General features: G+C 46.3%; 1 protein-coding gene across 3 annotated transcripts in view; it reads right to left on the bottom strand.

Annotated features, from left to right (window-relative positions):
• Positions 1–276: 276 nt before the first annotated feature.
• Positions 277–19,979, bottom strand: part of LOC126249779 (centromere protein S-like) — a 77,524-nt gene continuing 57,821 nt past the window's right edge. The window contains exons 5-6 of one of the 3 annotated variants that reach the window (XR_007545660.1): positions 2,113–2,219; positions 416–510 (exon numbers count right to left, since the gene is read on the bottom strand). Coding sequence is in view for 2 of the 3 variants with exons in the window: in XM_049951463.1 (XP_049807420.1) it covers positions 415–510 (96 nt within the window). In the remaining variant the exon portion in view is untranslated. Of the gene's footprint in view, positions 511–2,112; positions 2,220–19,979 lie in introns of all 3 variants that reach the window. The other 2 variants (XM_049951463.1, XM_049951462.1) reach the window with 2 other exon arrangements.

Below are 19,979 nucleotides of genomic sequence, written 5' to 3'. Positions count from 1 at the left end.
GTTATATTATACTTCCACTTTTAAACAGTTACTTAAATTGTTGCTTGCGCACAGACAAATTCTCTCTTCCAAGCTCATTTTCCTCCTCAGGTTTGGGCTTTCTGCCTCCCTCCCCCTCCTTTCCCTACACAAAATAAGATAAGGTTGATTTCATAACTTTGAGACCATCTTAAAACTGTAGAGGCACTAAGGTTGCAGTCACAATATACTCAATTAAAAAGAAGACACTGGACCAATTACTGAAGTAAAACCACCATACATAGTCAGCTTTTACATTATGACTCAATTTGACTAAAACAGAAAGGTGTATTTAGTTTTTAGAATATCTTTACTGTCAAGTTATTGAAAATATATACCCTATTACATCTGACAATTCACTTCCAAACACATCAAATAATCCCTTGCTATAGTGGATCAAGTGTCCGATGGATTATTTTTCTTTCTTTCTTTTCGTTGCACCTTTTTCTTTGATGTACCCATCTTTTCTTCTAATTCAGTTATTGTTGATACCTGTTAAAATAATTATAGAGAATTTAATGCAGATTAATACTATATCAGGCAACAAAAAGAGTACTGTGATTCATTTATTGCATTTTGGAACACTAAATATTTATCAGCAGAATCATGGGTACTAACAAATCACTTATATGTTGTCTGAAGAGGGTAGCACATTTCTGTTCCTCTTAAACCTACAGTAGGTTTACACAATGTAAGCTCCTTAATAACACCAGTTATCAATCATAATATAACACAGACACCAAAACACACTCCACTGGCGAAGAATTATTAGTTACTGTTGGTGTTTTACTGAATATAATGAAATTAAATTTCACAGATATGGACAAAATTTGTCTAAAAGAGTTTAAAATTCCTTACACAGCTAAAGAAAACAGCCACAGTTTTCTCTGTACAGTAGGATACACAGGTAAAGACATTTATCTCCCTTGAGCACAAGTTCTGTTAATATAACAAACTTTAAAAAGAGAATAGTGAAGTCAAAAACTTATTATTTGCACTCTGTCCCACCAACTGCAGCAGTCACCAAACATACGAATTAATTCTATGAAGATGCTCTGTTGGCCATCAGATGTCACAGCAGACATTCTAATATTTGATCTTCCTCGTTGACCACCACCAACCATTTTATTAAAACCTTTCTCAAATTATTAGCACACTTCATTATGAGTGTGTAGAATACTGAATCAGACACATATATTCTTAAAATTTTACTCTAAATTGCTATGCACTTTAACTGTTTTGTTCAAAAGTTTATTTCCTTATAATTCAGTCTTTAAACTCTTGATACAATGCACCCACTACCAACATCCTAAGTGTGTGTCTAAGAAATCACACTCACTGGGCAATTCAGAACAAAAGGTGACAAGTCCCAACAGCAACTGTTTCGTGTAACTTTGAGAAGTACTTCATGGCATGAAGAGCACAGTGTGCAGCCAACTGCAGGTGGTAGCTCATGTCGGTACCAATGATGTGTGTCACTCGATCAGAAGGGCCCTCTGGTTACAAGCGGTTATCAGGAGTGGTAGAGACTACCAACCAGTCTTGCTTGTAAGATGAAAGTAGAGTTCACCATTTAGATTTTAGAGCATAGACAACAAGACCGACTGCAACCCTCTGGTACAGAACCGAGTGAAGGGTCTGAATAAGAGGTTCAGATGGTTCTGCAAGGGTGTAAGCTGCAATTCCTCAACTTGCACCACAGGGTGACGGGGTTTCGGTTTCCGCCAAATAGGTCAGGAGTCCATAACACACAGGAGGTGCCTACATGGGTAGCGGGCACTGTGTGGCATGGACTGGGTGGTTTTTTTAGGTTAGAGGGTTTCGAGAAAGCACAGAAAGGGCTTCAGTCTCAAAGAATGCATGTCAAACACACACAGAGAAAATGCAGATCTGGGAACCATTGGTATAACAATTTTAAATTGTCATAGCTGTGTTGGGAAGTACAAGAGCTTCAAGTGCCAATAGAAAAACACTGAAAGCTGACCAAGGCTGGAGATAAGTTCAGCCGAAATTTTAGCAACCTAGTAGCGTTCAGAAAGGAGAGGCTAAATACCGTTGGCAGTGATGTGTTTGTTGCTGTTAGAAGTAGTTTACCTTGCAACTAAATTGAAGTAGATAGTTCTTGTGAGTCAGTATGGGTAGTGGTCATTCTTCACAACTGGAATAAAATAATCGATCTCCAAGGTCACGTGATACAACTGCTGAAAGGTTCAAAGAAAACTTTAGTCTAACTTCAAATACGTATCCAACTCATACAATTATATTTGACGAAGACTTATACTAAATCTCAATATTTTGGCAAAACTACACATTTAAATCCAGAGGCATGCATCAAATGTCATCAGAAATTGTGTTAAACGCATTCTCCAAAAATTATTTTGAGCAATTAGCTCATGAGCTCACTCCAATAGTAAACAGTTGTGAAAAAAATACTATCGCCTAGCAACATATAATCCTGAGCTAATAACAAGCAACAAAATGGATACAGAGATTAGTAAACACAGGATTGTTGTAGCAAGACTGAATTCCAAACTCCCAAATCATCCAAAAATTAATGAAAAATATATCTATTCAAAAAAGAAGGTAAAAGTGCACTTCAAGCCTTCCTGTTAGTCTCCACTCCTTCCAAATTAACAATGTACGTGCAGCCAGATACGGCAGAGCTGATCCCCTTGGTACACGACAGAGGCTTGAAATTTAGTACACATTTCAATATGATGGTTGGTTTGTGGGATCGAAGAGACCAGACTGCAAAAGTCATCGGTCCCTTTTTCCACGAATATGAAACACCCACAAGGAAGAAAAACAAGCAACGGAGATGACAAGGAACGACACAGAACAAGACAGACACAGACAAAGACAAGAAAAGAGCAATTAAAAGCACACAGAGTTTTACAGTGTTTGGCTGACCAAGGAAACAAAAAAAGGAAAAGCCAACCACCAAGAGATACACTAAAATCCTCAATCAGAAACCGTAGGCCAAAGGCCACACTCAACACACAAAAGAAACAAACTCTCAGATTGAGTGATAAAAGCCCCCTGCTCAGAGAAAACTCAAAACTAAGCCTGCCATTGCAGTGTCATCTGTTAAAAGTGCATGGAGCGTATGAGGCAGTGCAACTGTCTGCCTGAGTGCAGCTAAAAGAGGACAGTCCAACAAGATGTGGACCACTGTCAATGCCAATCCACAGCAACATAAAGGTGGGTTCTCGCGGCGCAATAAATGACCATGCGTCAACCAGGTGTGGCCAATGCGTAGTCGGCAAAGAACAACACGGGTCCTTGCGAGAGGCTTGCATGGAGCAGTGCCACACACACCTGTACTCTCCTTGATGACCCGAAGTTTGTTGGTGAAGGCAGAGTGCGCCATTCATCACCCCAGGTACCAAGGACTTTCTGCCACAAGACTGACGGGAGATCACATTCCGAAAGGCCAGTCTCAGGGCCGGTTCGCTGATTGCCTGTTTGGCTAGCCTGTCAATATGTTCATTACCCAGGATGCCGACATAACCCGGGGAACACACAAAAACCATGAAGTGGTCGAAATAGGCAAGTTATGGATAGCCATCACCAGATGAGAGCGAGGAAAACACTGATTGATAGCTCGTAAACCACTCAGGGAGTCACTACAGATGAAGGACTCACCTAAGCAGGAGCAGATATACTCTAGGACGCAAGAGACAGCTACCAGCTCTGCAGTGAAAACACTGCAGCCATCCAGCAACGAGCATTGTTCAAATTGATCCGTGAGAGTAAAAACATAACCAATTCAACCAGCAACGATCGAACTGACGGTATAGACTATGGCAGAGCCATGAAACGCAACAAGGATTGAAAGAAAGCTATGGTGGAGATCCTCAGGCGGGACTGACTCTTTCAGGCCTTGTGCCAAATCCGGCTGAAGGCCTGGGCGGGGAACACACCACGGGGGAATACATATATGGGCCCAGAAAAAGAGGTGGGAGAGAGAAAAACTCAAACTCAGAGAGCAGAGACCGGACGCAAACCGCAATTTTACACCCTGACCGGGGCCGCCATTCTGGAAGATGGACGACCAAGTTGGAGGACAGGAGACGGTAATTTGGATGCCTGGGCAAGCCACAAACATGTGCAGCATAAGCAGCCAGTAGTCGTTGGTGCAGGGTCTGCAATGGATGGACACTAGCCTCCACAAGTAGGCTGTTTACAGGGTTTGTGCGGAATGCTCCAGTTGTGAGTCAGATCCCGCAGTGAAGTATGGGGTCAAGCAACCGCAACGCGGAAGGCATTGCTGAATCGTAAGCCAGGCTCCCATAATCGAGATGGGACTGATAGGTGAGCCTGTCCAGAGTGTTTATTTCCATTATTCCCCGCTCCTTATGGAGAACAGGGCAGTCAGGCGAGCAGGGGGAGTGGTGCTTCCCACAACTGAAACAAGTGGGAGGAGGCACACATGGAGCACCTGTGTGCAGAGGACGACTGCAATCCCTGCTTGTGGTGCTGGAGGTACAGCAAGATGGCATGTGGCCAAACCGCCAGCACTTTAAGCACGGCATAGGAGGGAGGACATATGGTTTCACGTCACAACAGTAAACCATCACCTTGACCTTTTCATGTAACGAGTCACTCTCAGAAGCCAAGATGAAGGCACCGGTAGCAACCCTGTTGTCTTGGGGACCCCTATGCACGCGTCAGACGAAGTGGACACCCCAACATTAAGTTTGTGTGTAGTTCCTCACATTCGACTGCAAAAGGAGGTTGTGATGGAAAATAATACCATGGACCATGTTAAGGCTTCTATGGGGCATAATCTAGACAAGGATGTCACCCAGCTGTCATAGGCTGCAGCTTGTCAACAGGCGATCAACGCCCGCGACTGGGCTGGGGAAGCCGTTTGGATCAAAATCGACCCGCTGTGCATTTTGGACAACGCCGCCACTTCCCCAAAACTATCTTCAAGATGGTCGACAAAAAACTGGGGCTCCTTTGCCTGAAATGTCACTTAATCAGTCCTGCTGCAAACTGGGTACTGACTGGTCACCCTACGGTCACCCTAAGGTGTGGCCAGGGAGTGGAACGATCGGCAATCTTAGGCTGCAGCATCAAAACCATTCCTTACGTGCTCTGAGACAGCTGGGGCCAAGCGACCATCAGCTTGATTCAATTTACCTGTTTCATTGCGGGTCATCCGGCCTGATACCACCCACTCTCACCAGGGGCTCTCCCCACAGGCACCACCCAGCCTCAACAAGGGCCCCCTGGCTGGATGACCATTGCCGAGAGTCCTGGTGCCCCAGAAAGGATGGGCACCTACTCTTTGGCATATGCGGGGGTCTCAGCTCTGGCATCGTGAGTGTAATCCCTGTGTGCCAGGACTAGCTACCACGCTGGATTTAAGGTGCCAAAATGGTCCAGAACTATCATGGGCACAAAGGATGGGACGGCACAGGAGACGAGAAGTATGTAATCCATAAGACGTTGGATGCAAAGCCCGCTGCACGACAATAAGTAGCATGCAAAATCTTGGTGCACAATAGACGCAGACCACCGAGTCAACCGCGGCATCCTGATGACGTTGCACTCCGCTGGCGTACAAGGCCGGCTCGACACAGCGCATTGCACTAGGTCACTGGGGCAGTGGCCTCAGCATTGCCGGACCCTGTGACGCGGACCAAGGTGAATGAAGCACTGTAGTGGAAACGAATAAATCATTTGGAGCGCTCACGCCGAGCTTTAATACAGCACCTCCTGGCACCCATCCACTGCATTTGGTGTCTATACACCACATTTGCCATCTGATACAACAACAGTAGAGTCTGTACTGGCCAAAAATTGTTGCCAGAGCTTTGATAAATTGTAAGTAACTGTGTGTCACTGCTAGGAGAAGCAAAGAAAATAATTTCAAGAGGCTGTGTTTTATTCCCAAAGCCATTGTCTACAATACAGAAACTACTTACTAAGGAATATCACAGTCACAGAAAAATAGGAGCACTTATATATTCAACAGGCTTCTGGGTGGTGGCAGGACTGTTTTACGAAGGGTACTTCCCCGTATCATATCTTGTACCTAATGGAGCACATAGTGAATTATCACTCAAACTGAAATTTAAGTATACCTAGTAACATCAAGTACTTATTTAGAAGAGTGCCGAAATTTCTTTTGCTAAGAGCATGATTAAGTTTTTGCACATAGTTCATACACAACTTGACAAAACAGAGGAATTACTGTGTGGTGATCACTTTCACATGCTAAAAGCAGACAGACAGGTGGGGGTAATCAGCCAAACCAATGGGAACTTATTGGCCAAAGTAGTGCTCATGAACACCACAGGATGTGAAACTATGTTTACACCCTCAGCAACATCCAGTCTGCATACAATAGAAGTAAGAGAAACATTCTGTGGGCTTAATTGTCACCAATCAGACAAACGTATGACAAAAATAAGCAAAAGAAAACTGAAAAAGCTTACAGACATAGAACCAGCAGAAAGATTTCTAACAACAACAATAATCCACAATCATCTGAAACAACCATGGAAGAAGAACAGATAAGTTGAGGTCACCATGATTATTCCACCCTATTGTCTGTCTGTAATAACCAGAGCATCTGCAGCTTAAAAGGTATCATATGCCTTTTGTGTGTCAATGCAATTTACAGAGATTATAAAACTGATTCACATTTTGTGAATCCAGATTGACATCAGCTGTTTGTGACAGATGAAAATTTCTGTCAGACCGGGACTCTAACGTAGATTTCCCACTTATTTGGGAGCTGTTGCCTTAACCACTTCAGCTAGCCAAGCATGCCTCCAAGACCAATCCAAACTTCCGTACATCATGGAGTTCACAATCCTTCCACTCTGACATTTCATGATTTCCCCACAGGGAGAGAGAAATAATTTATTTTAATTTTAGCCATAGCATTATTCATGGTTACAATTTTAGTATCACATATCGATACCATCTCACCGTTGGCCAATAGCAGTGATGGATCCAGTGGACCCAATGGTACACTCCCATTGAGCAACAACTCTAGCAGCTCTGGACTATGAGTGCCCTCTGCTGCAACAATACACGACAGATGATGGCAGCGACACGGCCACTCATGCTTCGAGCCACTTCACTATAGGACACTATGGAAATGTCACACAGTCTAGGCTCCCACTGGCACTTTGAGCCTCTTTGCTATGACACCAGTGTTTGTGCCTTGTGCAGTGAGCCTCTTTGTTGTTGCTGTTTAATAGCTAGACTTATTTCTTGATACATTATTTCTAAAGAGTCTTCATACATTTGGAAAAGTACAAGTTAAGCAATCTTCTGTTTGTTGTGCTAACTTGTTTGCTAGTCAATTCTACTCTTGTCTAGCTTTTATGACAGCTGCCACACCTCTCTGTAGCTCGCTTCTCCTTACCACTGAGTACGAAGTCTTACACAACAAACCTGGCAACCAGACATCATCCCTAATGTGGGGCTATCATCCTGCTGCTTCTTTCTGTTCTGTCGTACTTTTGATTGATTTTTTGCTGTTTTTTTTTTCGTCTTCTGGGTATCCAGGATTTGCCTTGCTTGTGCTCTTTATGTTCTACTTCCCGCAGTTGCTATTTTTGAATCGTTTTCTGCTGTCTGCTATTTCTACCTTCCGCTGTTTGCACTAGTGTGTTGCTTACTTATTATGGCTGCCAAGCCACTCTCACCTGTGTCACCTGCAGATGATCTAAGTCAGTTTATTCAGTTTCCGAGTCAACAAATGGTGCAACTGCTTGAAATGATGAATTGCTACATGATGGTGCAGATGACTTCATGCAAGACGCTGGGTCTCTTCAAATTTTTGAGATTGTCATTTGGCAGTGCTTCTGCAGCCACCACATTTCAGCAGTTTCTGAAGCAGCTCACTGCGAAAGTTCCTTTGTGATCCAATTATTTAGATGACACTGTCGTCTTAGGTCACACATTAGCAAATCTTCATACTCTGTTTCAAGTGTTGTCTGAAGCTGGTCTCAAATGTAAAGAAGACAAGTGTGTGGGTTTTCAGACAGAACTTGAGCACTTAGGACATGTCAGTAATAGACAGGATGTTCACCCACTAAAATCACATTTGCTTGCTATCCGTGACCTTCCACACCCATGCAATATGCGGGAGCTGCAGTCTGTGTTAGGGAAGCCCACATACTGCATCTGATTTAATCCTACAGCCACTCAAATCATGGCACCCTTGCATCACTTGTGCAGGAAAAATGTTCCTCTTCTTTGGTCTTAAGTGCAAGTCTCCTTGCCAGAAGCTGAAAGATGCTTTGCTTAGTGATCAATGTCTTGCTCATTTTGAGCCAGCTAAACCTGTCATCTTGCCTGTGGATGCTTTCTCTTATAGCATGTGTGCAGTTTTGTTGCATAAATTTGGTTCTGTTGACAGGCCGATTGCGTTTGCTTCGAAGTTGTTGAACAAACTCAATGTAAGTATTTACAAATTGGAAATGAGACTCATTCCATTGTCTACGGTGTCACTAAATTTCACAGCATTTATTTTATTTTACTTTTTTTGGCAAACGTTTTACTTGGCGACTGACCGTAAACTTCTACAATCACTGTTCGGCCCTGCTCAGTCAGCCCAAACTCTCACAGCACAGAAGCTACAACAATGGGCTCTTCTTTTGTCATATTATCAGTATGAGACTGTATCATCCCATTTCTAAGCAAGCCAGTGCAGATGCTATTTCTTGCCTCCCTGTTGTTCCAGGTTCAACATTCGAACCGCACACGCGTGCACCTTCACTTGGCTGCCTCAATGTCATTGCCTGGCCCGCACACATGCCCTCAGTGCAGCCAAGCTATGCTGTCGTCTATGCGCCATCGCCACAGTTCGTCCCACATCATTTTCGAGGCGTCGGCTGTCACAGTGTCCCCAATGCATGGCTCACTGTCACCTGCTCCACATGTCACTAACAGTTGACATCGCAGCAGCCACAAGTTAAGTACAAATACCAGTTGCATTATGGACCTCGTATTGCTAGAAATCAGCCATGGTCAATCAGTTTACACTATTCTCCTACTCACTCAATGAGAAAGTCATTGACAGAATGGAATCAAAATTTGACGATCTAAAGTTTTAAATTAGTGATAGTATTAAGTCTGAAGTTGGTGATTTAAAAGCCGAACTTTTTGATAAAATAGATGAAGTAATAAAGGTGAATAATTCTTGCGAGAAAATTGGAGAAGGTAATCTGGAGGAGGCTAAATCAGACAGTGAGAAGGTTGAAGTCATAATGGGGATGCGGAATTTGAAATTAGTGAAAAAATAGAAGTCTGAAGAATTAGGTAACACTGAGGACAATGTAACTGAATTTAATAACACTATTGAGGGTGGTGTTAAAGTTACAAAAAGTTGTTCAGAAATGGAAGAGGTAGGAGATTGAAGATGGGAATAGGGGTCCATGTGAATGTATAATGGAGAGAGAGATTGGGATGGAAACAGATACTGGTTTAATGGAGAAAACTGATGACAAATCAAAAGAGAAATATCTGACTAGAAGGAATATATACCATGTTTGTCATCGTGAGAAAAGTTGTGTACATTGTGTGTTATTTCAAAATTGTAGGCCAGATGCTAGCGCTGTGCCTGATACTAAAGTTATTGATGGTAATCCAGCAGATTGTGGTGGTGGTCTTTGAGTTCTACAAATTTGCCAGTACAAATGGGTGTACTATTTGGGGAATGTTGTGCTAATATTGAATGAACGTATGAAATGGTAAATAATTATTGTGCTGGAAGTGTTATTACTTTGCTTAACAGTAATTTTGGGAGTTTGTTACAGTAAGAGAGAGAGAGAGAGAGAGAGAGAGAGAGAGAGAGAGAGAGAGAGAGAGAGAGAGAGAGAGAGAGTGTGTGTGTGTGTGTGTGTGTGTGTGAGGGAGAATGACAATAATTGATTTGTATGAGGAATTATATGAGGGCATATGAAGGAAGCTTTTGTGGGGAAATATACTCTTCCTTAGTACAGTAAGGAAAGTTGCACCCAAAGTTGAGGCAGGTGGGGGGGTGAATGTGAGCTGGGCAGAATTCAAAAAGGTGCCTTAGTAAGGAAAAATGTGTAATTTGAAAAAAGTGATGATTATAATTAGAAATTCTATCTAATGAACTGGTACCTAGGGTGTTTGCTGGGTAAAACAGCATACCATTTGCCTATTTAAATAAAATGTTTATAGATTGTGAAGTCTGTAGCTGCAGTTCGATTCTGCGACTGATTCATAAGGAATTTGCATTTATATGGAGTTTGCCTGTGCACTCTGTTCTTGCTACACGATCTCTCACTTGTGAACTGATGCAGTGGATGCATGGTAACCAAGGAGGCTTTCAGTAGCTTGATCACTGGGAAGCCGTGTGGTTACAGTTCCAGGCACTTGTTGATTTGGGTCATTTGTTTGACATCTGTCAGGAAGTGGCTTGGCTGACGAGTAGTGCAATACACTGTTGGCTGTAGCTCAATGCAAGAGAGGCTGTCACCTGATGCACAGACGGAGCTGGAACTCAAGAAGGATGGTTGGTTGGTTGGTTGGTTGGTAGTGAAGGGACCAAACAGCAAGGTCATCAGTCCCATGATCTAGGATGGCAGAAATCAAGGGAGGAACAACACTAACAGCACAGTCCAGTCAAGGGGAAGGGCTAACACGCAAACAAAGAGGAGAAAGGAATGTCAGGGAAGCAGGAAGAGGAAAGAACAAAAAGGGGTGGGTGGAAACATGGAGAGTACAGGTGCCCCATAAACGCTACGCATTTTGGAGCACCAGCACTGCCACCAAACCATCCTGACACCCATACATTACCATACCATTATCACAATACAATGGGGATGCCACCACGGGAAGAAGACCCAAGAAAAGGGGAAACAAAACAAAAGAGACCACACAAAATGTAGGAAAAAGGCAGGGAGAACATGGCCAGTGTAGAGGTAAGGTCAAGGCCTCCATAACCAATGCCTGTGCTCAGTGAGGCAATCAAATTCCAGAGGAAACCAAGAAGTTACACCTGGGAGGACAAACCACTTACACATATGAGTACAGACATAACCATGCCAGGGTAGTCGGCAAACACCTGAGAGAAAAAAGGTGGAAGAGCATATTTAGCATGAAGGGCCAAAAGGTGGGGGCAGTGCAGCGAAAGATGGATCACTCTGAGCGGAACCCTGCAACTACAAAAAAATGGAGGAGGGGGTCATTGTGGAGTAAAAACCCATGGGTCAACCTAGTATGGCAAATACAAAGATGGCATAGGATGGTAGATTTCTGTTGGGGGAGGAAGACTGAAGAACACCACATGATGGGAGTCTCCTCGATGGCTCGAAGTTTTCTAGAATGGGGAGGGTGGTGGGGGGCGGGGGGGGGGGGCGGATGGTAGCCTTCCAAGAGTCAGCCCACAGCAAAAAAAGGCTTTTATGTAAAGCCGCAAATCTGCCCTCAGAGGGGTCACGGAGAATGGGGGTTAAAGGGCTCTGCTGCCGCCGCAGCCGTACCCCCCCCCCCCCCCCCCCAGCCAGACGATCAGCAAATTCATTACCCAGACAATCAGCAAAGTCATTACCCAGGATACCTACATGGCCAGCAACCCGAAGGAAGTCAACTGAACATGCATCATTACCAAGACCAGCGACAAGGTCATGGATGGCACAGACCAAGGGCTGGTGGGAAAAACCCCGAGTGATAGCCTGAAGGCTGCTCATTGAGTCCTTACATAACACAACTTGGGCGAGGGAGGACCTTTTAATAAAGCAAAGGGCCCGATAGAGGACCATCAATTGCGCAGTAAACACTCCACATGTTGCATGCAAGAGATTGTGTTCTGTGCCTACAAAAGATGTGAAGGCATATCCCACATTATCAACTGGTTTAGAGCCACTGGTGTAAAAAACAATGGCATCTTGAAACTCCTAAGAACAGGCAGAACAAACAATGGAATATCTTTCGACTGATGGAGGCTTTCAGATCCCAGAAGAGATCCATCCGAACCCATGACCGAGGAACTAACTGTGGGGAGGTGGTTGGGAGAGAATGTGGGGAAGAGGACAAGAAGAGGAGATGGAAGTCATGGCAGAGAGAAGCGAGGCCCAGCCGAGCTGGTAAACCCACCAGAGGGTGGGCAGCAAGTGGGTGATGGCCCAAAGCCACGAAAAGAATAAAATAGGAGGGATGAGCAGGGGAATAGCGGATAGTGATGGAATAGGAAACCAAGAGCGGGGATCACCGATTTGGATGGGGAGGAATTTCATCGTCAACTGAAGACTATCAATGGGGCTATGCAAAAAGCACCGGTGGCTGAACAGATCCACAATGGTGAACCGGTCCAAGAGGTGCAGTGTGGAAGTGGCAGCTGATCCATAAACTTTATGACCATAGCCCAGATGAGACAGAACTAATGCCAGATAAAGGCAGAGGAGGTTCGAATGATCCACACTCCAAGACTTGTGGGCATGGAAGCGAAGTACATTGAGTTTATATAAACAGCCAACCTTAAGATGGCAGATAAAGAGTAAGCTAGTTGTCAAAAAGAAGACCCAAGAAACGGAACTGAGGGACCACAGTCAGGCGTCTGGCATCAAGGTAGAGCTCCAAATCAGGATGGACAACAGTATGGCGACAGAAGTGCACCACCATCGGCTTAAGGGGAGAGAATGGGAAACTGTGTGAGGGTCCGCGTGGGAGTGCACCGGATAGCACCCTGTGGCTGTTGTTCTGTGGAGGCTACAGAGTGGCAACCAGCCCAAATACAGAAATCATCCACACACAGAGCAGGGATGATCAATGGTCCAGCAGAGGCCCCAAGTCCATTAAAAGCAATTAGAAAAAGAAGGACACTTAATACAAAGCCATGTGGAATGCCATTCTCCTGTGCCCATAGAGAGCTGAGAACAGTGTCAACATGGACTGAGTGACCAGCAGGATAGGAAATGGCAAATAAAATCAGAAAGGAGCCCTAAAGACCCCACACATCGTGAATAAGGAGGATGTGCTGGCACCAAGCTGTGTTGTAGGCCTTATGAAGCTCACAGAAAACTGACAAGATAGCGCTGAGAAAAGACCTACCGAAATGTGGTTTCCAATCAAAGCGGACGATTGATCGGAGTAGTCCCCCACAGCATTCAATCATCCGTTAGCCCTCTAAGAGACAGCCCTAAGAGAATTTTTGGAGCTTGATACGCTTCATACTCAAAGCACCCACCCTGATACCATCCACTCTGATCAGGGGCTGTCCCCACACGCCACCAAGCCACATCTAGGGTCATCTGGCACATCAGCCATTGCCAGGAGTTCTGATGCTGTGGAATAACAAGCAGCAACTCCAAGGCATACATGGGAAGGCAACAACTCAGGTATCAGAAGTGTGATCCCTGTGTTGTCAGGAGGCTCAGCCAGATGGGTACGTAACAGCCCCACCACATGGATTGACTACACGTGCTGGTGACCTAGAGGGGAGGGATATGACAGAAGGAAGGGGGAGAGGAATCCATGCTATAGACACTAGGGAGCGAGTTCTTCCACAAATAGCTCACACTACAGAGAGAAAATTTAGAAGTGAACGTCAAATCCCAAAGGGGGGACCGAAACTGCCAAAAACGACACAGAGAAAGCATGAGGAACAAGTAACTTAGGAAACCTGGTGGGTAGCCTGGTAAGAACACCTAGAGAGGGGGAGTAGAAGGGGAGGAGAGATGGAGAGGCAGGGGGAAGGAAATGGAGCCTGGGGAAGGAAGAATGAATACAGTTTGCCATCGTAGGATGATGGTTAAAAACACAGAGAGCACGTCTCCACGCGCGAACTGCACGCGGCATGCCTCAGTCCACCAAGGGACTGGGACACGATGTGATAAAGAGGACGTGGGAGGAATGGAATGTTCTGCAGCAGTAAGGATAACGTTGGTGTGAGTCCACCTGGTCGTCACAACTGGCGAAATCTCGTTCTTCGAAGGTCGCCAGTGGGGAGTAAAGCTGCCAGTCAGCCTTAGTAAGCTGTCATTTGGGTGCGCATGTACATGTGGTAGGAGTCAGCAAATGGATAGCACACGGGAAATGGTTCCTCGAGTAGGTGTCGGAAAGAACGGGCCACTCAAGACGATGGACGAGCTGGACAGTGCAAACAGATAGGTCCAAATGGGATAAGGTGTGTGAGGAGTCTGAAAGGAAAGTGAGGTGCTCGAGTGTTAAGGCAGAAGAGGCTAAGTTGGTTAAGAAGGTCAGCCAAGAGGGCACCTCTCTGACAGGTCCTGGAAGAAACCCAAAGAAGATGTTGCGCTTTGAAGTCACCGAGTGGCAAAAATGGGTGAGGTAGCTGCCCAATAAGCTGAAGGAAGTCTGCCCTGGTGACATTGAATGAAGGAGGTACATAAATGGTACAGAGGGAAAAAGTCAGGCGGGGAATGGAAAGGAGAACTGCAACAGCTTGAAGACAGGCAGTCAGGGAGATGGGTTGACTATGAATATCATCCAGTATGACTAGCATGACGCCCCCATGAGATGGAATGCCAACCTCACGTGGACGGTCAAAACGAATCGGTAAGTAATATGAAAGCTCAAAGCGGTCATGAGGGTGCAATTTCGTTTCAAGACGGCAGAGTAAAAGGGGCTGCTGCAATGCTAAAAGCAGCCATAAAGGCTGCTAACGTTCCATTGGAGGACAATCATGAGGAGGAAGACATGCAGGGGTGTCAACTCGGCAGCCGCTGAGTGACAGCCTGTGTAGAGTCGCTACTACAGGGCACAGAAGCAGGAGAATCCCGCTGCCTGGGGTCCACAGAAGCATCAGTTTGCTTCTTCAGTTGGTCTGTGGAGTCCAATGCCGAAAAACGGTTGGTGATGCGCACTGACGAGACAAAGGCCAGCCAGTCTAAGGTACCACATGCTGACACTGTCTAACAGGATCTTCAAGTTGGCGAAGGGGAAGACCATTTGCCTTTGGTAGACTTCTTTGAGCCTTTATGGTTATAGGAAGATTCAGATGTTTGACTGGAGGGATGGAGGAAGTCTTCACGGGAGTACTCCTCCTGTCCTTTCCTGCCTACTGGTTGTGTAGCTGGTGGCTTTGCCTGCTGAGGGGAGAGTTTGACAGTTTGTTGGACAGCGGGACAGGGAGATGGTGATGCTACCTTGACACTGGGTGATTTCACACTTCCGAGCTGAATTTGAGGTCACATGTCTGCGTGGCCATGTCCTTCATGCAGCGAGGGGTAACAAGAACAGAGCTATAGGTGCCAGACGGGAGAACACAGAGTTTGCAATTAGCCAGTAACTCGCGAGCTACTGAGTAAGGCACTTTTTCCTTTTCCCAAATCTCTTTGACAGCCCGCTCATCAAGATACATGGGACAATCCCAAGAGGAGGCAACATGGCCGCCATTGGAGTTGATACAGCAGGGAGGAGGTGGCAGACAATCGCCCTCATGTGCATCCCTACCACAGGTTACACACTTGGCCGGGTGTCAACAAGACGCTCTAGTGTGGTTGAAACAATGACACTGATAGAAGCACATCGGGTTCAGAAAGTATGGCCAGACTGTGATAATTTCATAGCCTGCTTTTATCTTGGATGGAAGCACCAGCCTATCAAAGGTGAGAAAGAGTGCAGGTGGGCACTAAGGAGGAATCTACCTTTTTCATTACATGATGGATGGCAACAACACCCTGATCAGAGAAGTAAGATTGGATTTCTGCGTTTCCGATCGAGGAAGGCAGGGTGATAGCGGGAAGAGCTCAAAACCTCCACAAAATGGTGGCCAAAGATGTTGGAGATACCACTAGGGTCCACAATAACATCCGTCTGCTACTGTGAGGCTGGAAATGAGGGAAATGGATCTGGGTCCCAGGGAGCCATCGGAAGTTGGCTCACATGACAGAGGAAGGGGTGGAACTGTTAAAAGAACTAGTAAATGAACTCCAGCTACCTTTGGTGCTATCCAAAATAACACTATGACACTGTGCACGTAACTGTTTATAACAAATGCATTTTGCCATTGTAGGGTAATGGTTGAAAACATGGAGAGCAAGTCACCATAACACAAATGGCATTGCAGCATGACTCAGCCCACCAGGGAACTTTTTTTTTGGTTTTAGGGCGCAAAACTGATATAGTCATTAGCACCTGGTCTGTGACTTAGGAAACGGTAAAAAACGAAAATGGAAGGCAGCAGCAATGGGAACGAAACTCAAAAAATTGGAGAAACTAAAAGCAGAAGGAAAGCTTAAAAATCCACTACAGAAAGGGGTTGGTTGTCCCCAAACAGAGCTTCAAATGACTGACGTCATCTCACTGGCACTAGTGAACTCGAGAACGCGATCGGGCGAGCGCGTGTCATCTGCTAAAATGGACGATATATCAGGCGACAGCTGTAGAGGGGCGCGTAACGGAGTAAAATAGGGGCACTCAAGTAAAAGGTGTCTCACCGTCCACAGCTGAGAGCAGTGGGGACAGAGTGGGGGAGGATCGCCGCTTAAAAGATGTCGATGGCTAAAAAGACAGTGCCCTATCCGGAGTGTAGTTAAAATTACCTCCTCCCGACGACGCGTTCGTGAGGAAGAGGTCCAAGCGCAGGGAAGAGCTTTCACGTCCCGCGATTTATTATGGCGAAGTGTCGACCAATGTGCGTGCCATAAAAGAACAACACTACGACATAAAACGCTCCGTAGATCGGCGAAGGAAATCTATCGAATAGCTGGCCGAAGAAGAGAGACTGCGGCCTTGGCCACTACATCGGCCGCCTCATTGCCACAGATACCAACGTGTCCCGGGAGCCAGAGGAACACCACAGAGACGTCCCCCAAATGGAGCAAGCGCAGGCAGTCCTGAATCTGAACAGATAACATACTGTATCCGCTGATGGCGGCGGATGTAGTGGACAGCCTGGAGAACAGCGTAAAGCTCCGCAGTATAAACCGAACACTGGTCAGGAAGCCGAAAGCGATTTGGTGTGTCGCCAACAATATAGGCACTCCCTACACCTAACGACGTTTTCGAGCCATAAGTGTAAATAAATGTGGCATCCTTCATTTGTGCACATAGAGCAGCAAATGCCCGACGATAAACAAGTGAAGGGGTACCATCCTTGGGAAATTGACAAAGGTCACAGAGCTGGCAGATCTGGGGACGGAACCAAGGCGGTGCTGTGCCCCAAGTTGTCAAGAAGGTTTTAGGAAAGCGGAAGGAAAGAGAATGGAGCAGTTGACGGAAGCGGACTCCCAGTGGTAGTAGGGAGGAAGGGCAGCCTGCATACCCTACATCCAAGGAGGCGTCGAAAAAAATGTCATGGGCCGGATTAGCAGGCATGGAAGACAGATGGCTAGCATAATGACTCAGGACAGCTCGCCGATTGGACAGCGGAGGTTCAGCAGTCTCAGCATAGAGGCTTTCCACAGGGCTGGTGTAAAAAGCTCCAGACACTAAACGTAATCCACGGTGGTGGATAGAGTCGAGACGCCGAAGAATAGACGGCTGAGCAGAGGAGTAAACTATGCTTCCATAGTCCAATTTCGAGCGCACTAAGGCGCGATAGAGGTGGAGAAGGACCACTCGGTCTGCTCCCCAGGAGGTACAATTCAGGACATGGAGGGTGTTGAGGTATCGCAGACAGCGAGCCGAAAGATAGGAAACGTGAGAGGACCAGCACAGTTTTCTGTCAAACATAAGACCCAAGAATTTAGCGATGTCCGAAAACAGAAGGTTGACAGGTCCTAGATGTAAGGAGGGTGGAAGAAACTCCTTACGTCGCCAAAAATTAACACAAACGGTCTTACTGGGAGAAAAACGGAAGCCGGTTTCGATGCTCCAAGAGTGGAGACGATGGAGACACCCTTGAAGACGTCGTTCAAGAAGGCTGGTCCGTTGAGAGCTGTAGATCACAAAATCGTCCACAAAGAGGGAGCCCGAGACATCAGGAAGGAGACAATCCATAATCGGATTTATGGCAATGGCAAACAGTACAGCACTCAGCACGGAGCCCTGGGGTACCCCGTTTTCTTGGGAGAAAGTACAGGAGAGAGTAGTGTTCACCCGCACTCTAAATGTGCGCTCTGCCATAAATTCGTGAAGAAAGAGGGGCAGCCGACCTCGAAGGCCCCAAGAGAACAGTGTGCGGAGGATGCCTGTCCTCCAACAGGTATCGTATGCTCTCTCCAGATCAAAAAATATTGCTACTGTTTGGCTTTTCCGGAGAAAATTGTTCATGATGTAAGTGGAGAGAGCAAAGTGGTCAACTGCAGAACGATGCTTTCGGAAACCGCATTGGGCAGGTGTTAAGACTGCGGGACTCCAGCCACCAAGCTAAACGGCAATTCACGATACGCTCCAAAACCTTACATACACTACTCATGAGAGAAATGGGGCGACAGCTAGAGGGGAGATGTTTGTCCTTTCCAGGTTTCGGAACAGGAACGTCGATAGCATCCCGCCATCGTCTGGGAAAAGTACTGTCGGTCCAAATTCGATTATAAAGGCGAAGGAGGTAACGCAGACTATGGGTTGATAAATGCAGCAACATTTGGATGTGGATACCATCCGGTCCTGGGGCGGAGGAGCGAGAAGAAGAGAGTGCATGTTGGAGTTCCCGCATGGAGAAAACAGTATCGTAGCTTTTGCGATTTTGACAGGAGAAAGCAAGAGGTCGCGCTTCCGCTGCATGTTTCTTCGGGAGAAACGCTGGCGGGTAATTTGAAGAGCTTGAAATCTCAGCAAAGTGTTGACCCAATGAGTTGGAAATTGCGACGGGGTCCACTAATGTATCATGCGCGACAGTGAGCCCAGAGACCGGAGAGAAACTAGGCGCGCCTGAGAACCGTCGAATCCGACTCCAAACTTCCGAGGAGGGAGTGAAGGTGTTAAATGCGCTAGTAAAGAATTTCCAGCATTCCTTCTTGCTATCGCGGATGACGCGACGGCATCGCGCTCTGAACTGCTTATAGCGGATACAGTTGTCCAAAGTAGGATGGGGGCGGAATACGCGAAGAGCACGTCACCGCTCACGTATTGCGTCACGGCATGCCGTGTTCCACCAAGGAACTGGGGGACGCCGGGGCAATGCGAAGGTGCGTGGTATTGAATGTTCCGCAGCTGTAAGAATAACGTCTGTAATATGTGTGACCTCATCGTCGACGCTAGGAAAGTGACGGTCATCGAATGTTGCTAGAGACGGAAAGTGTCCAATCTGCTACGCCGAACTTCCAGCGTCGCGGGCGCATATATGGCAGTTGAGGCTGCAGTCTAAGGACACATGGAAAGTGGTCACTCCAGTGTGTATCATCAAGGGCGAACCATTCGAAGCGCCGAGCTAGCGGAACAGTACCGACCGAAAGGTCCAAATGAGAGAAATTTATCGTGGAGGCAGACAAAAATGTAGGGTCCCCAGTGTTGAGGCAAACTATATCCACTTGGTGGAAGACATCTAGCAATAGTGAGCCACGCGGACAAGGATGTGGAGATCCCCAAAGCGGGTGGTGGGCATTGAAGTCCCCAACCAGCAAATAGGGGGTGGAAGCTGATCAAGAAGATGAAGGAGATCAGCTCGTGCAATTGGTGTGGACAATGGAATGTATACAGTACAAAGAGAAAAGGTGTATCCAGAAAGGAAAAGACGGACAGCGACAGCTTGGAAGGAAGTGTTTAAGTGGATTGGGTGATCATGTAGAGTATCATGGAGAAGAATCATGAGTCCTCCATGTGCTGGAGTGCCTTCAACAGAAGGGAGATCAAATCGGACGGATTGAAATGGGGGAGAACAAAGTGGTCATGGGGACGCAGCTTTGTTTCCTGAAGACAGAAGATGACCGGCGAGTAGGATCGTAAGAGGATCGACAATTCATCCCGATTGGCTCGAAGGCCGCGGATATTCCAGTGGATAATGGACATAGGGTGAACAAAAAATGGAGGAATGTGACCACGGTTGCCGTCAACTCAACCACTGCTCAGATCTTGCGACAGACAGCATGGAATGGCATTCAGCAGAAGGCAGAAGA

This window comes from Schistocerca nitens, chromosome 3, assembly GCF_023898315.1.
Source record: "Schistocerca nitens isolate TAMUIC-IGC-003100 chromosome 3, iqSchNite1.1, whole genome shotgun sequence".
NCBI lineage: Eukaryota > Metazoa > Arthropoda > Insecta > Orthoptera > Acrididae > Schistocerca > Schistocerca nitens.
The sequence above is the reverse complement of the archived record's forward strand: the minus strand, read 5'-3'. Positions and strand labels throughout refer to the sequence as shown.